This window comes from Topomyia yanbarensis, chromosome 2 (genome assembly GCF_030247195.1).
Source record: "Topomyia yanbarensis strain Yona2022 chromosome 2, ASM3024719v1, whole genome shotgun sequence".
Classification (NCBI taxonomy): Eukaryota; Metazoa; Arthropoda; class Insecta; order Diptera; family Culicidae; genus Topomyia; species Topomyia yanbarensis.
In genome coordinates, this window is record NC_080671.1 from 119,714,806 (window position 1) to 119,739,682 (window position 24,877).

Here is a 24,877-nt window from a genome sequence, read left to right on the forward strand (position 1 = left end):
AGCGAGGGGGCTGAGCATAACTCTTACGTTCCCAAACCCCATTATAATATAAAATTTCAAAATAATGGTACTCAGCCGCGTTCTAACCAAATTTGATGCGGTTTTTTAAAAACGATCACAAAATTTGTCTAGTTTTAGAAACCAAGACCACCTTTCTGGAAATGACCGTAGTTCTGGATATATCTTTGGTAGTACTGGAGTTACCCCCCCCCCCCCCCCTTTCCGTAAAACGAAGAACATTCATACCGGTTTTCAAACCCGTCTTGCGACACATAAAACTTTGTGATTTTGTAAAACAAATGCATTGGAAACCATTCTGAGGGTTTTTGGTTGAAATGGCCACACCCCCAGACAGTTTTCAACCGATTATAAAACCCGTCTTGCTGTATGACAAACTTCATGATTTTGCAAAAGAAGTTCACTGGAGGACATTTTGAAGGTTTTTTGATCGATTTGGCCACACCCCAGGATATTCCGGGAAACTGGTTCCTGCGGCAAAGAGGGCGCCTTTCAACCGGTTATAAAACCCATCTTCCGGCATGCCAAACTTCATTTTGAGCGTTTTTTGGTCGAATTGGACGCAGGGTATTCCTGAAACCTCAAAATGTCCTTTAGTGCACACGTTTTGCAACATCACGAAGTTTGTATTTCCAGAAGATGGAGTTTTATAACCGAAAAATGTCCTTTTTGACGGAGGAGCCAGGTTCTCGGAATACCCTGGGATTTGGTCAATTCGACCAGAAACCCTCAAATCGTCGTCCACTGTACTTGTTTTGCAAAATCATGAAGTTTGACATACGGTAAGACGGGTTGTATAACCGGTTGAAAAGTGTCCTCTTTTCCGGAGAAGCCAGATTCCCGGGGTACCCAGGGATGTGGCCAAATTTGACATGCCGCAAGATGGATCTTATAAATGGTTGCAAAGTGTCCTCTTTTCCAGAGAAACCAGGTTCCCGGAGTAACCTAGGATGTGGCTTTTCGACCAAAAACCCTCAGAATGGTTTCTAATGCATTTGTTTTACAAAATCATAAAGTTTTGTGTTGCAAGACGGGTGTGAAAACCGATATGAATGTTCTTTGTTTTTCGGAAAGCGTGGTAACCGCAGTACTCACAACAAAATATCTAGAACTACGGTCATCCCGGAAAGGTGGTCTTGGTCGCATCAAGTTTGGTTGGAACACGACTGAGTACCATTACTTTGAATTTTATATTTTTAATGAAATCGGGGTTTGGGGACATAAGAGTTACGGTGGATGAGAGAGTGCTTACGGTTACTAGAAAATAGAGAAAACCATCATCAATCTGGGTATCATTAGAAAGCAGGTTGTCATTACACATCGCAAAATTAACGATTAACGCCGTTTTGAAATTCAAGATGGCGACTTCCGGCTACCACAAAGCTGTGAAATCCTTCAACGTGGGCGTCATTTGAAAGGGGGAGATCAGTAGACAACAAAAATAAATAATTTACGCCGTTTTGAAATCCAAGATGGCGTCTTCCGCTTACCACAAAACAGTGAAAATTATTATCATTATGGGTGCCATTTGAAAGGAGGTGATCGGTAGACAACGAAAATGAATGATTAACACCGTTTGAAAATCCAAGATGGCGACTTCCGAGTACCAGAAAATATACAGAACCATCATCATTAAGGGGTATCATATGAATGGAGGTGGTCAGTAGATAACGGAAATGGATGATTAACGCCGTTTTGAAATCCAAGATGGTGAGTTCCGTGGTAGCGGGCAGGGTAGCGAAAACCGTCATCACTATGGGTGTCATCTGAAACAGGTTGGTCAGTAGACACTAGAACTTGATGATTAACGTCATTTTGAAATTCAATATGGCTCCTTCCGTTTACCTCAAAACAGTGAAAACCATCATCAATACGAGTGTTATTTGGAATGGGGTGACTAGTATATATCGGATATGATTGATTAACACCGTTTGGAAATCCAAGATGGCGAGTACCACTGAGTTGTGAAAACCATCATCAGTGTGATTGTTATTTGAAAGAGGTTGGTTAGCAGGCACCAGAAACTGACGATCAACGCTGTTTTAAAATCCAAGATGGCTTCTTCCGGTTACCACAAAACAGTGAAAACCATCGTCAATATAGGTGTCATAAAAAACAGGTGGTCAGTAGAAAGAAGTATTGACATATATTGAAATATGTAATTTAATAATTGGATACATAACTGTATACGACTCAAGAAAAAAAGGAAAGCCGTGGCACTGCATTCCACAACGATGTTTGATCGTTCTAAGAAACCGGTATTTTCATTTTCAAAGATAGCTGCTTTTCCAGGCTTTCTTATTGAAAGTCCTTGTAACTGTGAAAATAACCAAAACGATAATAATCAGTGTAATCATTATCTGCAACATCAACATCGAGTTTAATATTTGCTCGGTCTCAGATGGTAAAACTAAAACTTCATCTGAATATTTTGAATTAATTTTGCTTATTTAAACCATTCGTGATTTTTTTTGATTTTCTTTTGATTTTATAAAGGAATTTTCGAACGAAATCTATTGTTTTATTTATTTCTCTTTCATTAAGGCGTAACAAAGCATGACGGGTAAAAGCTAGTATCTTTTATAACAGGAATGCTGATAATAAAAGACTCTGGAAGTCGAAAAGTTGCTTTAAAATATTTTAAATTTTTAAAATTGAGTTGCAACAAAAACTATTAATTCATAAAATTACGTCTTTTTTACATTTCATAAGCCGTCTAAATTAACGCAAATGAAATTATATATAATAAGTTGAGCAGCTCTTGTAAAGTCAGTTTAACAACCTTAAGGAACGACGTTTCACAATTTTCGTAAATTTTCTTTGGAATTAATAAAAAAAAGTCTACATTTTTACAAGAATAGTCCAAAACACAAATATTATATATTGAAATTGCTTTAAAATTCAAAACTGAAATAAAAAAAATTGTTGTCGTTATTTTATGCGATATGACTGGAGAATTAAATGTCTCCAAAGAACAAATAACTCTATAGCTCCCCTACCTACATGGGGAGGAAGATAATTTGAAATAATAATAAATAAATGCTGCACTCCCTGTCACAATCTGTACAACGCAAATTATTCAATTACATTATAAATTATTGCCGTTAAAAGTAAATAACAAGGCTGCACGAGAATGATCAGTGGCCAAGCTTGGTTTACTGTAATATGACCCAACGAAAAAAAGTCCCCTCCCCCCCCCCCCCTACTATACGCCACAACCGAGGAACGAAAGTTACCCTTCCCGTAAAACCGGATCCGGTCGTAATTCCACGCTTCAGAAAGCCATCGCGTCACTTCCTAAGATCTAGCCAGCATCGCAAGTATGTGATAACAAATCATAATAAACTCACTCACCATAAATATGATAGATGGGATCGTTGTGGCTGCTGGGTGCTAGTACAATTTTTTGCGACTGCTGACGACCGGCCAGGTGCTTCTGAGCGGCCAGCAGAATGGCGGCCGGTGTTCTGTTACCAGTACTATCTTCGCCATCGCCGCTACCGGGCCGGAGGCGTCGTCCCGTTCGCTCCGTTTCGTCGCTGCTGCACTCACCATCGTCCAGTTTAATTTTTTTGTCCATTTTGTTAATCGTAGCTGATGGTACTGCTGTGGAGGGGTTTTTCGAAACACAAGGATAACGTTGCCACTACTCTTCGGAGCACATACCTAGCTTTATTTGTTTTCACGGTTTACAGCACTTGCAACAAACATAAAAATATAAATTACCCGGAGCGGAATACGTGTGTCCTGCAAATTTGTTTTTATATTTTATTACCCAGTGGGAGTTCCCGGCGCAATGGCTGAAATCACAAGTTGTGCTTTAATTGTATCGGTCAATGAATGTTTCTATTTTCATAGTTGCCATTTTTGCTGAATATACTTACAATTTAATTACTCAACGACTCTACATACACGCCCAACAACTGTAACAGTCGGTATTAGCAAGTCATGAATATTTATGTTTAATTCCTTTTCATACACAGTTTCCACGATAATCTCTATTGTTAGAAAATATGCTGGGCAGAACGTGCATAGTTAGTCTCGGCTTTGCATAGTGGAGAAAATTAGTTTTACGGTACCCGAAAATGTTCATGGTATATATTAAGCATAAGCATAAGCATAAGAGATCGCCCGTAGTTGCTACTCCGTTATTGACCAGAACCAAATTAGGTTGCAAAATGTTCATTGGAACAACATGCTTGGGAATAACATGATGAGCCACATTGTACAATCTATTCTGATCCCTGCATGCTGATCAATACCGACGCCGGCCACGTCCGAATGCAGTTCTTCTGGGAAAGGAATGAATGTTAGTCCGATACATGTTGCTACTAGAGACCGAAGAATCCTCTGCATCTCCACATGTATCACGGGATGGGGAGAGTTGTTAGTAAGTGTGCCAATAGCGTTATCATGTAATAATTGCTCTGGGCAGCCGGCTGCCGAGAATTTAGGAAATTTATCATTTGTTGTAGTAATACGATTAGCAAAATAAGCACCTTGAACTCCGGATAGCCGGCTATAAGGAGCACTGCTTATATTTTTTAATAATATTCAATCACACAACGAATTTTTTCGTGGTTTCTATCGTGTCGGTGCTGATTTTACCCGGCGATCGTTTGAATAAAATGAGGAATCTTATACAGAAGGTTCATCAGAATCTTCCACAGGTATCGCGGAATTGGCGGTTTGGAAGGGAACAGGGTCTAGGATTCGCTCCAAGCAAGCGATGCGACCTGTATAGCATAGTTTATTAGGTAGTAGTTCAGTCAGTTTTCGAGAACACGATCGCTCGAACAATAAGATCTACCGAGAGTATCCTATGTTTTCTTAACAAAAGCAATTTCACATCCACACAGCCGATCGTGGGAACATTGCCCAGAAAAGCCAATCCTATCTGTGTAATGGGCCGGATCACCATTCATTGCGACATTATTTAGACTAATTTCGCTATACCTTCTCTACGATATATTTTTTGGGTTGCAAACTACCGAGTGATAAAACGTTATACAGACAGAGAGTTATGATAGCTCTAGATGTTATAAGTCAACGAAAGTATTTCCTATTTCTAATATCGGATTGTTTGTGAAATACACGTATACGAACGATTATATCGAACATTGAAGGGAAATACAGAGGATCGTTAACCTGATGCACGGGCCTGCTACCAATAACGGAACTTGAAATTAGATTCATTAAAACAGACGCGGCGGATCTTCAGTACGTATTGACCCGCGGTCATCGACACTAGTCAAATTAAAGTCTTATTGGCGCTGGTTTCCGAACAACTTTTACGGTATTGTTGTCTCGGCCATATCGCATACTCTCATTCTGCTACTATCGGCAGAAGGCTGATAGCTCCCAGTCGTCGCCGGTCCAAGGACCAAACGTCATCAATAGACTCAGACTCGCGTGGAGGCATGCGATAGAATAGAAAACTAAGCAATGAAAATGACAGCAAAACACTTATTCTTCGTGCTGACATTACTCAAGGTAATTGCCAACCGGTCCCCGATCCCTCTCGCGAATTGTCAATGCTCAAACCTTATACATGATTGAAGTCATCATTCCACTCAAATAAGGCAATGTGTTTTCCCAAAGCACATTGAATGCTCTGTGAATCAGTTCCCCCGTTGGTAAAACAAACCCTAAAGAAACATAAAAATTAGTTTGCTCAGTCCAAAGAAAAGTTTGCCGACCGACAGATACGTGTTCCCTTACAGCGCCATCACATCAACGAACACCCAAAATCTACATGCGACAAAATATCTGCAATCCCGAATATAAAAAACTCAAAACCTCTACTCATTTGCAATAAAATAATACAGTAAAAAAAACACAGTTGAATATCCAAGGCGGCTCATTTTTAAAGATAGCACCGCCGATGAAACACCCAATAAAATAGGTGACAAGGGACGCGGACGAAAACAGCTGAGTACCGACCGGCTGGTTTGCCACCTATTTTTCGGGCGAAGAATTTTGGGGCGACACCTGGTAGCCGCTAGTTGCCGGTGAAACGACAATTATTTCAATAAGCCAACTTTTCTTAATGCTGTATTTTTTAACTTTTCGGATCGAATTTTTTTTCTCTGAAAAGCCATTTTTCACTATTTTTAGAATGTACACTATGTTTCTAGATGCTTTCTGTACACTTTTATTGTCCTTGCATCGGGAATCGACGGCCCGTAATGCGAGGAAAAGATATTTTTTCATTTGCCGGAATTCAATTTTCACAAACTGTCACCACTCGCGTCTGTCGAAAATATGCCGAAAAATGCTTTTATAAACCACTTCACTCTGTATAATTGTTAAATTGCACCGTTATTAACACTTTTGACAACCAGGAGACAGTAAACTGTGCCAAATATGATGAAAATTAACCGACTCGAAGGGAGCTCTACGAGAGTCAACCGCTCGCGACGAAGATATACACTCGACCTCCCGAAAATGTTCATGGTATATATTGTTGATAAATTATTTTAATCAAGCTCCACGAAAGAAAAGTTTGCAAATATTTTTAAATATTTAAATAATCGTGTTGTTTCTGGAATATAAATAAACATACAAGTATTTCAGATAAACATTTCTCAAAAACTAATTTTTTTCGTGCGCTCACAATTTTAATGTCACTGTATTTCCATCATAGAACAAAGTTCCGCTATAAAAAATTGAAAAGCCTTGACAATCGACGCAGTTGATTACAAGTATCCTATTTCGGACATTCTGCCGATTGCATATATGCTCAAAGCGAGACTGCGTTTATTATATGTTTCCTTGTTTACCTTCTATCCAATTAGAGTTCTGCCCATGCCAGTTCTTTAATTTCTCTTGAGACCAGTTTTCTCAGCCAAGGAGTGCCCTAACGCAGACAAGCCATTAGTGCTAGACCAATCCACGTACGCGTAACACAACAAATAAACCAAACAAGTTAATTAAATGTCATTATTTCCATCACTCAAGCCCGAAAAAAGTGCCAACGGAAAAATGTCACACGAATCCTCAACCACATGATGGAGAACAATTCCCAGAATCCATTTTTTCTGCTGAATAAGTAATAGGACAGTTTTCATCTTTCTGATTTCTTGATGAAAATTTGTCGTCGGCCCGAGTACTTACACGTTTTGAATGATACCCGTCGCAGTGTCCCGACGCTGAAGGCAGGACAACCGGCATGGGTGGTACCAAAGAGGCACAGACTTGTTTAGTGGCGTCGTTCGTCGGTCGCTCGAGGTCCCAGTCAGTGCTGGTAATTTTTTGCTGAAGCTGCTGTTGTGCGTTGATGTATGTACATCGTTTTCTTTCTGCAAACTTGCCCTTATGTGACCAAGACACTCCGCCTCCAATGTGGCTGCGAGCGAGCGTAATTCAGAGGCAGCGTCGTAGTTAGCAAAAAAAGCATCGAGCTAAATAATTGAGCAGTTTGCCTAAATAGGAATGAATTATATTAAAGTTGCAGCCGCATTTATTAGCTGAGAGGTTACATGCAACGAGCTTGTTTGCTGGTTCAGATTTAAGCATTATAATTTTGTGTAACAAGTTTCATTACCACCTTGTTATAATTCGGTAATTTGACACGGCTTATGGCAGTAGCTCAACAGACCTGTGGGCTTTTTATATATTAAACATACTACAAAATAGTAATAAAATAAATACAAATATTTTACTATGTTTTAATTTGCCGAAAATAGCCAACAAAATCGATACAGTAAACACAAATATTGTTGAGTATTTGTCGGAACTTATTCTCTAATGAAAGGTGCAATTTTCCCATCGGCCGCTATTATTGATTGGAATTCCGATTTTGGAGTTACGGGTTAAAAAGTACTGCCGCACAGCAAATCCCCATATAAACTGGTACCATCATGATATCAAAATGATGCAAAAGCCTATTAAAATTGGTGCAAAAATATTTTTATTTGCCAGTCTAGAATAATGACTAATCAAAATCGCTTTGACCATATCGGCCACCTACGACGGTTTTTGATTCCATATAAGCAGGAACTAAAAAATGCTCAAAGGGGGGAGTAAAGAAAAATTTCAAAATCGAATTTGTATTTTTGATGACAAATATTTTTAAAATGCATGAAACGTCAAAATTTGATGTAATCTCGAAAAAAAGATGGGTGGGTAATGTCAGAGACATAACCGGAGTGAAGTAGAATACACTTTAGGCTGTTAATACGAATGCTACAGTTTTGACTATCTTCTGATCGGTTGTATTAAAACCAGTTATTTCGTTACCTCTCGTGAGACTTTGACCCGGAGATTTTCACTGATCTCGGGGGGTGGTGGATTTTGAGTGGAACGAGACAGAAATTGGAATCAAAGCGATTGCTAGGCATTTTAGAGCACTTTAATCGCTTTTAATTACTACGTTAAAGTAAAGCTGTAATTTTTTGACGGTTGAGAACGGTTTTATCGGTTTAATGTGGTGTAGTATTTCACTTCCCCGACTAAGTGCCAAGAATACAAAAGCACCACCTACTCTCACTGTGGAGGCCGAACGAGCATTGCTCTCCTCCACAACTAACAGGAGAAGGAGAGCAAAGGAGGCAGAGCTGCGACATCACACTATGTGGTGTCGGTTATTCGTCACCAACAAATTTTAATTTCGCAACAAAGGGGCAAAACTCACCTCCCTAGCCCAGTTAAGGATCGCTGCTGGAGTAGCAACAACACCGCAAGAACTCGTTTGGTGTTGACCTAGTCAGTTGGATTAGAACAAATCTGCCAGACCCTAGTGCAGCTGGTGATAAGCACTACTAAGAGGGAAATGAATTGGTAAAATTGCAGTAAAATAACTTTTTTACACCATTTTGAGCGACCTAGTGGAATCCAACATTTTAATTGTAGCACATAGCGAAATATTACTTTCCTTAACCCTCCGGAAGTCGCGCATATGGCTTACCGAACGAGCAGCCGCTGGTCCCCTAAGACGATTTCGCTAGATTTTCAGAGCAGCGTGCACTCAGTGCACTAGCGCGACTTCCGGAAGGTTAATTTGTAGAAAATTTTATTTGTTTTTCATTTTCTTTGCTTTGTGAAAGAAATTAGCAATATTTGGTGAACTCTTCGCCACCTTGAAACGAAGGGTTAGTCGGGAAAAATAAATCTGAACCAGAGTAATAGTTAATTTAGACTTTTTAAATATTTTGTAAGGAATCAATTAATTCCAAAAAAAATTGAACCTATGCTTCTTCCCACCAAACCCGGAGAAATTGATGTAAAACCCGGAGACCCGGAGATCGCTCCCGAAAACCGGAGTAGGCAAGCCTACTAGTAATCGACAAAACTGTCATGTATCGTTTAGAGTTCCTACATGAAAGGTCTGGTCAAGAGAAAATTGACAGCCATAGCTTCAAGAAATGTGGCTCGAAAAAGTTGAACTAAACTTGAAATTATTGAAGCGTAATAATCTTAGAAATATATGTTCCGGTTTTATTGAACAGTTGACATTTATTTAATATTTTGTAAAGATAGAACGATATTTGACAAAATATCGCGGAATATGCTAAATTCAGAGTAAAAGACGTATAACAACATCATTTCACATACTGCATTTTCGACGAAAAATCTTTGAAATGTGATAGTAAATCGTTTTATTCTCGAACAACGAAAATGAAATGGTTTATTAAACAATGTGTTTGAAAAATGTTGTTTTTTTTCGATTTACTTTTCATGAGGTCAACTGAAGTACAAAGTTAGTCAATACCACTGTACTTTCTACTTGAAATGTTTATATAAGATGCTCATGTGAATACAAAAAACTTCTGCTCGTTTGAATATGTCAAACTCATCTTGTCTAGACTTTTACTAGAGTACATTAGTGTTCTTTTATGAGAGACAAGTTACGTAATGATGTGTAACTCATTATACGGATGGAGCTACTGCTCCGACGTAATTTAGTTTAAATTATTTGCCAAAAATTTTCACCGAAATCGTTCTAGTTGTCATGTCGGTTTGTCGGTGATTTACCCCAGCACAAGTACGTTTTGTCCTGACCATTTTCCAAAGTGTAATATATATTGATTTTGAAACATTGTATATCTTACATGTTTTTGAACATTTTGCAAAGCGTTATGATTGCGATTACAGGGGAAAATGTTGGTTGAATGATATTTATTCAATTCTCCTAATTAATTTTCTAGAGCTAAGCTATTATCCTATTTCCTTAGTCGCGTTTGCCCCATCTTTTCGTAATTAATAATATGCTCAATCCTTAACCAAGCAGGTTTCTTAGAGTGGAATTTTCTCAAAAACCCTGCAATTGTCACGTATGATAATCGACAACGAATGCAGTACTAGGACATTACTTTTAATGGAGCCTTTTACTTGTTGAGCCGCGATATATGCAGACAAAATAAATAAAATGCACCTTGCGTCATCTAGCTGCACTTAAACTAAACTTAAACATTGATGATTCGTAAAACTTTTTCCCAGTTTGCCTCCGGAACGCGCACCGTGGTGAATTTATCTGTACACGCACCTGACGCTACACATAATTTAAAGAGTAAGAAAGCACGGTTCTCTCGCACCAAAAGAAAGAGTTTTCTGCTTTTCCTGTGGTGTGCCATCAATTCATCATTGTATCTTCCGTGTGTATTACCTACCACCTACCACCGAAGAATGCGAGCTGACATGAAACGCAGCAGCTGCTACGCTTTCAACGTCAGAACACAAACTAACGATTGTTTTCTTATGTTCCCATTTTATACCTGTTGCTGTCCACTAACAACGCTCGCTGCTTGATCGAATTGGATCAGATAATTACTGCTTTCATAAAATCCATTATTTCCGTTATTTTTGGTAATTGTACATCCTACGGAATTTTATACAAAATTGTTGTACATATTTCCAATCAGATAGCGGAATAATCTTAATTTTTCTTTCGGTACAACGGCAGATATTCACGCTCAAAAACTCGGGTAAAGTTCCGGCAGAAAATTTTGAAACGGGCCCCTATATTGAAACGTTAGAAGTATTCTACTTCAAAAGTAAAAAAAACATTACAAAGTGAGCATACTCTATTCATAGGGTTCTAGAGTGCCATGCATCAAAACTTCTTACCTTCATTATGCGTAGTCTGGACATTGACAATAGTGCCTACTCGTCCATTTTGTTTTGCACCTTTCTCTCTTATACGCAGTTGAACTTGGTGTAAAAAAATTTAATATTCTTCAATAACCCTAAAACGAATAAGTATTTTTACGAGAGGTGTGCGCCGCGTCGCCGATTTCAGGTAAAAAATTTACATGCAGTCTTCAATAATAATCAAATTTTTACATGCAGTCTTCAACAATATTATGTGGTTTTAATACCTCAATATTTGTCTGGAACATCGTTTGCACGAAAAGTCACAGTGAAAAAAGTTATATTAAAAAAACTTAATTTAAGAGGGTTGCCATAGAAAACGTTTTGTAAATCGATTACCTTAAGTCCTACAAGCTCAAGTTGTTCCACAAAATTCTTCATTATGAGCATTTCTAAAACTTTGTCGAAGAACCAACTTTCTACCTCGTCAGTATAAAAAGTTAATTTTTCTAGTTGAATCATAGTATGCCATGCATCAATTTATTTTTATCAGATTGTGGGGAATATTCATATGAACGATTCCTCCAAAGAAACTCTGTGAATATAGTCGATAGTTTGGCCTCTAGTGAATTAAGTTCACGTTTTTGGCATTTCCGACCACTGAGCGCTGCCTGCTGGTTTGTGGTGGATTCGGATTGGTTTGTAGTAGTTGTTAAGCCAACCGGATAAACCTAAACCTCTTGTATCTCGCAATCCTCATCCATCAGGGGTAACCGTTAAGTATTGCTTTAGTAGGGATTGTGTTCTTGCTTATTTTGTTTTGTGTTAATCGTCATGTTTTTATTTATAGCTACTTTCGCGATATATCTGACCTGCTCATGTCTGCTGCAAATATCGTCACCTGTTCAGAAATGAACTGATCTGGAGGTGTCGACCATAAGGATTTACATCTGTTTACTACCACTTTCGCCGGGCTTCTTATCCTTCTTGGTGCTAGTCGTTCCTATTTATCTGTTGGTTGGTGCTGAGAACTTCTCGACGGCTGTATTACACCCTATACTGATGCCCATTTTCGCGATCCATTTCACTGCCACTCCAACGGAATAATCATCAGTGGTAAAATTTCTCTAGGCAACGATATCCCGATTTTCTCCAACTTCGTGTTTTTCCTCCTTGGCTGCCGTTGCTAGCCCGCCGACCGACATCTGCTGTCTACTCACTACTGTTGCTAATATCGAAGCTTGCCGAAACGTGAACCGATCCTTCAGAGAAGCCGTACAACTGGGCATACAAAACTTATTAACTTCCTGTTCAGAGATGAAATTATACAGCAAGTCGTGTCATTCGAGTTCGGTCACTCTAGAAACAAGTCGTTGAAAAAACCAAGGCAGAAACCTCGCGAAGATGGGTGGAAAGGGATGTAAGTTATGTTGGTCGGCATCTCTGGGCCGGTTTACGTTTCGGCATGTTTCGATATTAGCACTAGTTGTGAGTAGATCAGCAACACAGCAAAGGTCGGTCAGCGAGCTAGCAACGGGATCTAAGGAAAAAGTATGATGTCAATGAAAATCGAGATATCGTTATCTGCTGAAATTTTACAGCCGATGATCTTGTCGTCGGAGTGACTGACAGCTAAATGCTTTGCGAAAATGATCAACGGTATCAGCAGAAATACCGCCGCAGAGAAATTCTCAGCAGCAGCTAGCAAATAAATGGCAACGAGTAGCACCAAGAAGGATAAGAAACCCTGTGAAGGTGGTTTTAAAGAGATGGAAATCGTTAATGGTCGACACCTCCAGATCGGTTTGTGTCTCAATAGGTGACAATATTTGCAGCAGACCTGAGCAGGTCAGATATATCGAGAAGGTTGGATAGCAAGCAAGAAAAAGCATCAATGGACAAAACATGAACGATTAACACAAAATAAAAAGAGCATGAGTACAATACCCACTGAAGTAGTGCCTAAACGGAAAAAAGTCCGTTAATAAATTCATGAAAAAATGATCGCTATTTGGTGAACAGAAAGATTTAGGAAAACCGCGACCAAGTTTCTGAAATTATGAATAATAAACCTAGTATTGTAACTGTTTATGTTACAAATGCAAAATGTAACGAGTGTCTGTGTTTGGGGAAAACCAATAAAAATTAGAAGAGAATTTTAGTGAAAAGTAGAAAATATGTGATAGACAAGATATTTTAGAACCCTGTTGGGCGAGTTTCTTTGGCTGTGGGGTGTAGGAAAATGTAGAAGAATTTGGTTGTCGGAGTTAGTAAAAAGGTGGAATACGAAAAGGAAGCGGAAAAGATGGAAAGTGGGACAGAGATAGGCAGGTGATGTGTTGGCGATGGGCTAGAAGCTCTCTTGAGTTTTGACTGTAGGAGTGAACAGATCGCATTCCCCTATTAATCGAAAGTGATAACAAAGTTTTGGACGGTTTGGAAAGTCCCGATGACGGTGTTAATAACTGTTTCGCCCTGACTGGTTTATCCAGTACGGCTAACCGTAAAGGAGTCATCCGACAGGCTGTTGTCGCGGGTCCGTGCTGCCGAGTGCAGTCCTTCATTCCGCCCGCTAATTATCAAGGACGACCGCGTGGCCCGTGGGCCAGATTAAGATCGCCATAACCTGAACGTCGAAGCAGAGAACGAAAGCCCGAGACGACAACGCTGAGAATCCATCGTTTCCCCGCTACTTTCCGACAACCTATCGCCACCACGCCGATCAAAGAAGCAGCAGGAAAGGGTTTGAAGAAATTAGAAGTGGATAAAATTTTGTAAAGAGTGAGTAAATTATATACCATCTTGTTAAAATCGTAGTAGGTTTCCTCCCTGAACTCAGATCCGAAATTCCCCCACAACGTAGTACGACCCTGGGACCCGAGGACCAAAAGAGGACTTGCGTGCCCACCCCGGAATGCGTATACCAGGTGTTGGGGTTTTGAACCAGTTCCCCTCAGGAGCTGGTTAATATCATCCTCGGGGGCTGAGAGCAGCCGCGTCCCAAAACGGCAACAGTATCCATTACACTATTTGTGTTTCCACAAAACTAGTTTGCCCCGACTAAATACATGTCGTTACATTCGAATGTTTGGCTGGTTAACTATTGTTCGCTGGACACGTTTAGATTTTGTTATGAGTCTTGTTCATAATTTGGGAATACACAGCCGACAGTCAAGCGATTTTGATGATTTCAGGAGCTAATCCCCGATTTTTGTGATTTCTTAGCACGTTACCGTGCTATTTTATTCCTGAATTTACTATCCGATTTTAAGTCAGAGTAACCGGATCTATGTTCATGATTTCAGGATCATAGTCGCGATTTTCGTAATTTCTATTCACGTTATCGTGATATTTCAGTCATGAGTAAAGCGATTCATGTTCATAATTTCAGGATCCTAGTCACTATTTTGAATATTTCAATCACGAGTAATGTGATTTATGTCCATGTTTGCAGGAACTTCGTCATGGTTTTCATAATTTCTGTTCATGTTGTCGTGATATATTAGTCACGAGTAGGGATTCATGTTTAGTAATGTTCATGATTTGAGGATCTTAGTGATGATTTTTAATATTTTTGTCACGAGTTGTGCGATTTTTTTAAATTTCTGATCATCTGATCGTGATATTTTACTTTCTAATTTGACACGTGGAGTAATGTGATAGCTGATAGCAGTTTCATAGTGGTATTCGTAATTTCCCTTCGTCTTATCCCGATCTGTTATTTTTTGGTTACTATCGGTTTTTTACTCGGAGTAACGTGACAAGGTGAACTGGATCATAAAAGTGTAACTAGTTCGCGCTATTTTGTTCTGTAAACTGTATCTCGAACACGATTTGTAACGCTCAGCACAGTTTTCGTTTGCTATCCAGACATCACACTGAATCGTATCAAATGAATAACGATGTTCGAGGTCCTAATAGTTTTTTTTTGCATCTACAGCTCGTACCCATTCTTGGTCGCTAGCATAATAAAAATAATAAACAATTAATACTAAGAGCCTATCCGATCCTGTACGCGCGACTTGCCATTGCGCGCGGAGATCCGTTTTCGTATCGGCGAAATATTTGCATCTACGTCAACTGTATCTCATGAAAAAAGTGCACGGAACAAGAATAATTCCACGACCAATTTTGTGAAATTAGTTCATATGAAAATTTCATTACCATGTTCCATGAAATTGAATTTGATTAGGGATATCTTCACGCAAAATAGATCGTGAAACATGTATTAGAAACCATGAACCAGTTCACGAGTACATGGATAATATGTAATGAATTTGGGAACCATTTCACGAGCACGGATATTGGATCATGACTGATATATTAGGAATCACGTCCCTGTTTACGATTACATGAATACTATTTGGTGGCTTTGTGAACTGTTTCACAAGCACGTATGGTAACTTGTGACTATTATACTAGAAAAACCTGTTTTAATCCACCTAGAGGTGCAATTGTGCCTTTCTCATTTCTCCAAACTATGATTTAATAGCTGGTTCGTACAATATAACATTATGGAAATGTCTTTCATTCTTATTACACTTGGTAAGTATATATAAGAGCACCTTTTTGCATTCATCGCGGTATCGGTTTGAATCGGAGTTTTCTATGTGATCGCACTCCACAACCCGTAACTCCGGAGCCGGAAGTCGGATGGAGGTGGAATTTAATATCAGTTTCCAGGGACGCAACACCTTTCGTTTGAGACTAAGTTGACCAAATCGGTCTAGCCATTTTCGAGAAACCAATATAACCGTTATTCTGAATTTGGATGCTTCCGGATCCGTCGATGATGGCCAGTGTGGCCAAAGAGACTTTGAATGACTGTTGGTGACCTAGATCTACAAATTCAACAGTTGTGTTTACATTTTGGAAAAAAATGACCTTCTTACATTCACGTAACTCCGGAACCGGAAGTCGGATCAACTAAAAATTCAATAGCAGCTTATGGGAGCGTTATACCTTTCAGATGAAACTAAGTTTGCGAAAATCGGTTCAGCCATCTCTGAGAAAATTGTGTGAGTTTAAATGACACACACATACACACACATACATACACACACAGACATTTGCCGATCTCGACGAACTGAATCGAATGGTGTATGACACTCGGCCCTCCGGGCCTCGGTTAAAAAGTCGATTTTTACAGTGATTGCATAGCCTTTCTTTATATGAGAAAGGCAAAAAATGAACCAGTTCCCGACATGAACAAAATTTTATAATTTGGTGATTTATTTCACGGGTACGCATGGTCAGTCGTGACTATTATACTAGGATTCATGAACGAGTTCACGAATACAAATGATACGAAGCAATCTCTGCAGTACAGGTTTGAGTCTGTCGCAGAGATTTTATTAGTTATTTATTTATTTCTTATCTTCGCTATACACCGTACAGAAGCCTTTTAAAGCTATATATTTCTTATAAGTAACTTATATCTTTGCTTGGAAATGTTAAAATAAAACACTGTAAAAGTTTCGTTAAAACTTGTCATTCATGAATTAGTTCACTAGGATTGAATGGATTCATGATTAAAATTCCGAGTTTCATGAAATAGATCACGAGAAAATATCTACTATCTATGAATAACATCATGAGTTAACTGAGATTAATGATCATAAAGTTGTGAACTAAGCCTGTTCTGCATAAATTTTAACCCCTAAAGGCGCAAAGCAATTTTTTTCCAATTTTCTGAAAATTGTCTCACAGCTTTAATTCGTTCCTCTGATAATTTTAAGATGGTTTTCGCAATGTTGTTTTAAAACAACATTGCGCATTTAAGGGTTAAGACTGATGAACGCATTTCAATAAGATCATAACCCAGATAGTCGGAACAACAGAATCAGAGTTGTGAACTAGTTCACGTACAGAAAATTGATTTGGTAATGACAAGAAAACCGTGACTGAATTTCACAAAACAAAAACAAATATTTCCACAAAAAAGCGTTATGAGGGCGTTACTGAAGCGAAATTGAAAATAATTATAAAACACAAACAATTATTTTGTTCATAGTCCTGTTTTCGTAACGTAAAAACGTGAATATTCCAGAATCCATGGTACTTTATTCACGATTTTGGGAACAATGTTTTTTCGGTGTAACGGTGGCTCCGGTGGATGAGGATGGCAAGATACAAGAAGTTTAAGTTTAGTCGGTAGGATTAACTACTTCAAACCAATCAGACACTACCACTAACCAATTCCATTCCTTCTCGATAATAGACATTGACCTAATTTGTTGAGCTGAGTCGACTGGTAAACAATACTCGGACTTACAGGTCTCAAAAAAATTCTTTAAAGTTTAACCTTCCTTTTATAAGAAACGTAGAAAAATCAAAACCCTCCCCATGGGCATTTTCTGCGCACGGGCCTGGTATGGAATTCAAAGTTATTTGCTAAATAAGTGAAATTTCTGATGTTTTACGTATTTCAGCTAATTTCCAACGATATTTTCTATATGAGGCAAAACATATAGGTCATTTACACATCTATCTTTTATAACTCTAATAACAATAGACCACAAAAATGTACCATTTTGTCCTATTTTTTGGGATGGTTAACATCTCCCTACCACGATCATCTTAAATTGCTTTTACCTGCAGATGAACTAAGATGTCCTCTACAAACATCGATTCAAATATGTCGCAAGGACAGAACATGCTTCGTATAACCCGTTTCAAATATATTAGAATATAAAAATCGGAAACAAGCTTCAAGCGTAAGACAAAGATCCTTCAGCATAAAAATCGCTTTAAAAATGTTCACCCATAAACTCGGCAATGATGAACCTCAATCGGTTAAAAATAAATAAATCGTTCGCAGGAGCCACCGTATATCGTCATGTTCAAGATTAAAAATCGGTTAACAAAATCTACTTTGTAAAAATCGGATATATTTTTTCCGATTTTTATTTATCCGACTCTTACAAAGGAAAGTCCCAGTTCGAGTTTTATGCTTGAAGTTTATATCCGTTTATTATATTGTAATATGTTTGTGGCGGTTTTCACGAAGCATGTTCTGTCCTTGCGACTTTTATTTTCGGTTGTCAATCGACCGATCCCGAATATAGCATAATCGACCGATGTTTTTAATAGTTATGCCCGAAAGCAAAACTATATTCAGAACTCCCCTCCGTCCCTTACTTTCAATTCTAGGTATGAGGCAGCCATGAAAAGTATTTCTGCCCTCCGTTGGAGGTGCATTTAAACGTTATTACAATAAATCAAGCTTTAGTATCTGTGTATTTAACTCACAAATTAAACTCTGCGGTACGGCAACAAAATAGTCGGTGAAGTATGATCTGGCTCATTCCCAGTTTTACGACATTTTGCATTACGCCTCCGGAAAAGCCACAATAAACGCACATGTCACTTTGAATTGCAAGTAATCCGGTTTCGGTTCGATTTACAAACGATTCACCTCAGTCCAACCACAAAAAGTATATGTAAACACGAAACAATCCATTTTGTAATCCGATTACTGCTGGTTGGCTGGGAATATGAAGGGTTGCTTTTGGCGACACTATTAGTGAAATAATGTCAACTTCAATTAAAAAGAATTGCAGCTTTAAATTTCATTATATTCCAGAACCATTCCGGAATCCAGTTAATGCACACATATATTTGAATTGCTGCATTTCAGTAATTTTACCCAAATTTGAGATTGAAAAAATAAAATGAAATAGTATCAATCTTTCGACACTGGCGCTAGGTCACTGAGTGCACCACGTTTAGAAACTCTAGCTGAATCATCTTTGAGCGCTAGCGGGTGCTTGTTCCGACTTCCGAAGGGTTGATGTAGCTGTTCAATGAAATAGCACGACCATACAGATAAACGAGTTTGATATATAGGTTTAATCAACCAACGAGTAAATTACTCCACTAGAAATCATTTCTACGATTTTCTAATAAGTGTTAATATTCGAACAAAGCTTCCCATCCCACGTCGATTCATTTTCTAACATTGTAAAATCCACAACTCAAATCTCAGCTCTTTGCACCCCTCCCAACAAACTCCAACTCGAAGATTTTATCTTAAATCTTTTATCCACCCACCGACCTACTTCGCAGTTAATTGCAGTTCAAGCGTACCGTAAGCCACATTCTTCGCCGCACCGTTCCACTTGCGAAAGCTTTGCCGGTCACCGAAGAACCAAGACACCACACTCAATAGATCACATTTTTTTCCTCCTGCAGCGTACTATTCTGGGCACTGATCCACTCACAGCCACCACATACTGCCGTTCGGGCGCGCACCAACGGAGCTTTGATATTTTCCGTAATTTATGATTTAATATTTCACCGGTCCGACCGATTGGGGGTATGTCGCACAGAACTCCTCCTACACTTGCTGCGTTAGACCCGCCGCCGCTGCTGCGGGTTCTGCTGGTCGTTTGCTTACGCTTACGCTATTTGCTTGGAGTAGCCTCAGGGTCGCCTCTCAGAAGCCGGTCACGAGACCCATTGAGCTACTTTTGCTTCAAACATTATATTCTGTATTTTATGTATTTCTTCTGGGGCCCGCGTGCTATTCACACACTTGCATTCGCCATCGCGACCACTAGACCTATTATGCTTTTCACTTTCCGGCGCACTTGCAGCGAATTTACATATGTTGACTAGAACAACGCCTCAGAAACACGTCGTTTCTGCTTGAAGTCTGGTATAATTAAACCAGCAACAAAGTAATTATATTTTTATCCACCATACATACTATGAACAATTGCTCGTACGATAACTTTATGCTGGTTTGCACGTTCTTCGTACTTTTCTATTTGTCACGAAACCACACTTCGCTTCGGGTGGATTGGAATAGTTGCAACAGTTTAAACGATCAAACTAAAATAGTTCACCGATCAATCTTGAGCAGCAATTGAATTTCTGGGTGGCACAAAACACAAAACACAAACGAGATCACCACCCGATGCGATGCGTCGAAATCAGCAGTCAAAACAAACGCAACATAATTGAGGGTATACGCGTAGACTCAGATCCGTCGCACACGATGCCCTTTGAAGTTCAAAGTCGCACTAAAACGGCACACCGACAACAATACAACCGCCAACGGTAATCACATTAATAATAACGATGTGATCGCACGTTCGGTATCGAAATGATTGCGGTCCGCGCAGTAAAACGAACTCTGCACGAGATCGATCGAGGTAAAAATCGAAACTGAAATAAAAAAATAAAACGCTAACGTAATCATACTTGTGTGATCGAGGGTTCTCGTGCCGCCGCCCGTGCCATTCGTTCCCAGCAGACGAATGGCTTTGGATGCTGTGAGTTGCGAGAGCAGCCCCGAGTAGCAACCCAACGGTGTCGAAATCCGAATAAGTGACACATATACAATCTGCAGTGATATTTATGTTGAATCCTTATTTGGGGTTTTTGATTTTCCTTAAGTTTTTTAATAGGTTCGGGGGCTTTTTGGCGATAATGAGCCGGGGTATCAGGTATAACTAAGCTGACCAACTGTGGGCTAAGAAAAATCCGTACACATTTCATTTCAAAATTTAGAACACAGAGCTTGATTTCTAAGACTGTTTAGTGTTTCTCTTGTTTACTATATTTTACTACAGGCAATGGAATTTTTAACAATGATTTTAGGGGTTGGCATAGCGTAGTTGGTAAATCGATTGGTTCGATTCCCAATTCCGCACACAAGGTTACAGTTTTTTCAAAAGAGATTTTTCTACCACGAAAAAAGATGCAAATGACCCTAATGTTAAAACCTCTATAATCGAAATATTTTCTGGATTCAATGTAAGTGATGAAGCACAGAAATTCTATGCCAGAGTTGCCTGTTGTAGTGTCCTGATCAGTTTCCTCCATGTACATTTGTTATTTAATTTACAGTTATAATTTGTGGAACCAAACTAGATTTAGTTTACCATCTAAGTCTAGTTCGACCATTCCGAGACATCGTTTCGTTCTTCGCATTATGTTTTTAAAAAATCCAGAAAAAATACCTTCTTTTTAACATTCTTCATGTTAAGTTCACAACGAACTGAAATTTCTTGTCATGCAGGAAGGTTCTTTGAAATTATATGGGTTTCTGTAGAAAATTAGATATTCCGATCGAAATGAACTTACGAAATTATAACAGACTGTTGCTCAGCACATTGGATTTAAAATAATTAGGTTTCGAATTTAAATATCCACGACCATCATATCCCGGGATTATGAATTTTGATTAGAATCTTAGTACAGAGATCAAAGACCCGAAACGTGCACAGATTTTTTTTTTCAAATTCAGATTTTGGAATAAAAAGGATGTATTCTATACTTCAAATTCACAAAAACAGCTGTTCGTAAGAACAGAGCTCTATACAAATCGACAAATTAAATATAAAATGCTTATGCGTTTCGAATTCATCTCATCAGTACATGCACGGTTGGATCTACTTTCTTACTTCGTTCCAACTGAGAACTCTGGCTTTTGATTTGAAGTTGCACACAGTTTTTACAGTTTTGCAGTTGCCGTTATTGCCTGAACAAGTGTCACAAAGTTGGCAACCATTTGGGGATCAGGCAACGGAATTGAAGACTGTGTATTGGTATTAATTGTCAGAGATGAGTTTCCTTAACGACTGCTGTTACGGTTTATGATAATGAGCCGTTTCATCATAGAATATGGAGATAGGAATCTGTCATTGATAACTGCAAAGCATTATTTGTAAAATAATACTGTCGTGTTTTGTATTGTCGGATCAGGTAGGAAGGACGCAATCTTACCGCGTAATTACCATTGAAATAATCTAGGCATAATTAGTTTTTTCATGTATCCTTTGTAACGATTCCACTTTTCTGTACAGCGATTCTTTTAAACACCGTATCACAAGTTCGAGGTGCCGTATCGGGCAGTTGAATCTTGATTTTATCCATAAACACGAGGATATTGAATTTTATTATAGTACTTCACGATCGACGACATGTTGTAGATTGTTCTGCAAAATGATTTTGTTTGCCTGGCGCAATCTATCGAATATTATCATTATTGAATGCCTGATATGATGGTATCTGATAGAGGTGACTTTCGCAAGGCTAGGCTATGACATCTGTAACTAAATATTCCAAAAACTCGGGCTAATACGGAAAGACTTGAAGTCCCTTCTTTGACCAGAGTTTCACTTTTGTTTTTAATATTCACATATCTCGACACTAAACGATCACTTCGGCAAGAATTAAAATATTACAGCGATTGTTGTTCAAATTGGCACTTCCCGACAGATTTTACAATACAGTAATTCCTCCAAGATTCACCCAAAAATCTTTAAAATCGCGAACGACCATCTTCGATACAGTTGAAACATTAGACGTTTTAGCAGCATGGGTTCTGAGCATTTTGCACGCAAAGCAAAGCATTTTAATTCAAGCGCAATACTTTCAAAGGGCCTAATTTTTTTTGCAGGCATCGTTTAAAAAAATGTGTTTCGAGATCTGTATTTTGCACAGCAAAACACTCCGAGAAAAAATTGTAGGGAATAATCTCTTCTTCGCAAAAAACAAATGCTGTATAAAAAGTTGTGAATTTATCAAAAAATTAAAAAATTTTATTATAAACTAAAACTACAAAAAAAACTCATGTTTTAAAAAGTTTTATTTTTTGGTAACGAAAGTCTGAAGAGAATGAAAATATATTTAATGTGATTGCATCGCGGAGAAGTAATTGGTAAAAATGTTTTTCTTGCAACTGCTTTAAATATGTTCCTAAGTTTCATACTAACTGGCAGACAAAAACATAATTTTATTACAGAATACGATTCTCATAGGTATTTTAAATTTTGTTATCTTTCTTTCTATTTCGAGAGTTTTCCTACTGAAGCTGTAGAGCTGAGTTCACAGAAGGGCTCCCTATCAGAATCACTCATCACTGCTTCAGTCCAATTGTGATTGTGATATCGACTGTACGGTTCAGTTGTGCAGTGGAATGAACTTGACGATCGCGTTGGAATGAGCGTTTATTTGTGTGCGCTTGAGACCGCGTTAATCGGATTAGAAGTGCTGTAGGGGTTACTAAATCATTGGGGTCGTTTTTGTGTTTATGAAATCTTGGGCGTAGTTGTACATGGATGATCGCGATTGTATGTTCGTCTTTGTGTATCCTCGCGAAGGGCTCGAGCGTTTGGATGTTATTCTGTTCGATTGCGTGGGCGTTTGTTTGTCGCGTAGATGTTTGTGTGCCGCGTGTGCTAGTGTGTCACTTCGCATTTAAAACCGGGTGTCCAGTTGATAAATGCGTGTGTTCTTGGATGATCGCACGGACCGTTAATGTAAAATTTATTTTTCAGTTTATGGTTCAGATGCTAGAAGAGAGTGAGTTCTCTGTCACTATCAACTCTATCACTAGAGTTCCCGGTCATGTCGCCATGCAACGTATTGTCGAGTAGATATTAGCGTCATTTTTCTGATTAGTCCAGCTGAGGGCATGGACCTAGGTGGCTAGGACCGAGAGGAAGAATTTCCGGACATAACCAATTCATGATCGCGCGAACACAAGCGTATGTAGGCTCATTCTTCAGACCGCGTTTGTAAATTTATAAGTGCTAGAAAGTTCCCTTAGTCACCGGAGTGTTATCCTGTTTGTAAGATCGGCCGAAACCTGTTTTTTTTCGATTGATCGACTATAGAATGTTTGTTTAGCGTTTTTTTTTAAAGAATCTTGTATTTAGATTTAAGCGACCGAAAATTAAAGTCGCAAGGATAGAACATGCTTTGTAAAACCCACTTCAACTATCTTAAAATGTTAAAATCGAATATAAACATCAAGCATAAAAATAGGACAGAGATCCTTCAGCATGAGAATCACTTAGAAAAGTCTCACTCGAAAATATTTGCAAGAAACCTCAAGCATAATTGGCTTGTGGCTAAATCCGTATAACGTTACATTCAAGATTGAAAGTCGGATGAAGAAGATTCCTTTGTAAGAACCCAATATATTTATAACGGATTTTATACCGGTTTTTTTTAATCGACTATTACATGGAAGAGCTTCTTTTAGCTTCCGATTTTAACCTTCTAATATATTTAAAGCGGGTTTTATGAAGCATGTTCTGTTCTTACGATATTTATTTTCGGTCACTCATTTAGTCCACAGCCAAAAATTTCAGCTCGTTTTTTATAATACATCTAATAATAGTCATAGTTACCCTAATCAAAATCAGAATAATCATGTGATGCCAAAGCCACTTTTATCCTGCTTGTTACTCATTTTAGAAGTTGTTTCACATTTATCGAAGTTAGATAATTTTTCACCCAAAATTTACTAAATACCTTCCCAAAATTTACTAAAAATTTACCCAAAATTTACTAAATACTTCATTCGGTGAAAAGTACAAATGAGTAATATGCACAAAAACATCGCACCGCAATCAAAACTCTCACAAATTGCAATCCCAATTCTTTCGGCCGGTTGTTGATTCGCAGCAAGAAACGCAATCGACTTAGCTCAGCTTGTGTTACTATGTTTTAATTGCCGCAAGGTTCTACTGTATCGATTTTGTTGGCTATTTTCGGCAAATTTGAGACTAAGAGAAACGAAAGCAATGAAATTGAAAGACGGATAGGTATTCTAGAGCGAATCAGTTATAAACTTAGAACGGAAAACTAGAACTAGGCAGGCTCATATGGATATGATCGAAAGGCAATGTGAAGAATTCTTTGCCTTCTGCAGAGTAGGAGTTGGGCGTTGCACCCAAGTCTACTGCATGGTCTATGGTAGAACATAACTCATCATCATGTTTTACCGCCGACACCGGCAAAAAATTCTTCACAAATCCTCGCCTAGAACGACCATGTGATCATTCTTCTCCCTTTCTGCTAGCATCAA

At 38.6% G+C, this 24,877-nt stretch overlaps 1 protein-coding gene across 8 annotated transcripts in view; it reads right to left on the reverse strand.

The window, feature by feature from the left end:
- The window catches only part of LOC131679398 (dual specificity calcium/calmodulin-dependent 3',5'-cyclic nucleotide phosphodiesterase 1-like), a 796,874-nt gene that overhangs the window by 529,430 nt on the left and 242,567 nt on the right, over positions 1-24,877 (reverse strand). Inside the window, exons 1-2 of one of the 8 annotated variants that reach the window (XM_058960124.1) lie at positions 19,760-20,179; positions 3,373-3,715 (exon numbers count right to left, since the gene is read on the reverse strand). The exons of 4 other annotated variants lie outside the window; for them this stretch is intronic. In XM_058960124.1, the coding sequence (XP_058816107.1) occupies positions 3,373-3,598 (226 nt within the window). In that variant the 5' untranslated portion in view covers positions 3,599-3,715; positions 19,760-20,179. Of the gene's footprint in view, positions 1-3,372; positions 3,716-19,105; positions 20,180-24,877 lie in introns of those variants that run through there. 3 more of the 8 variants (XM_058960123.1, XM_058960121.1, XM_058960122.1) reach the window with 3 other exon arrangements.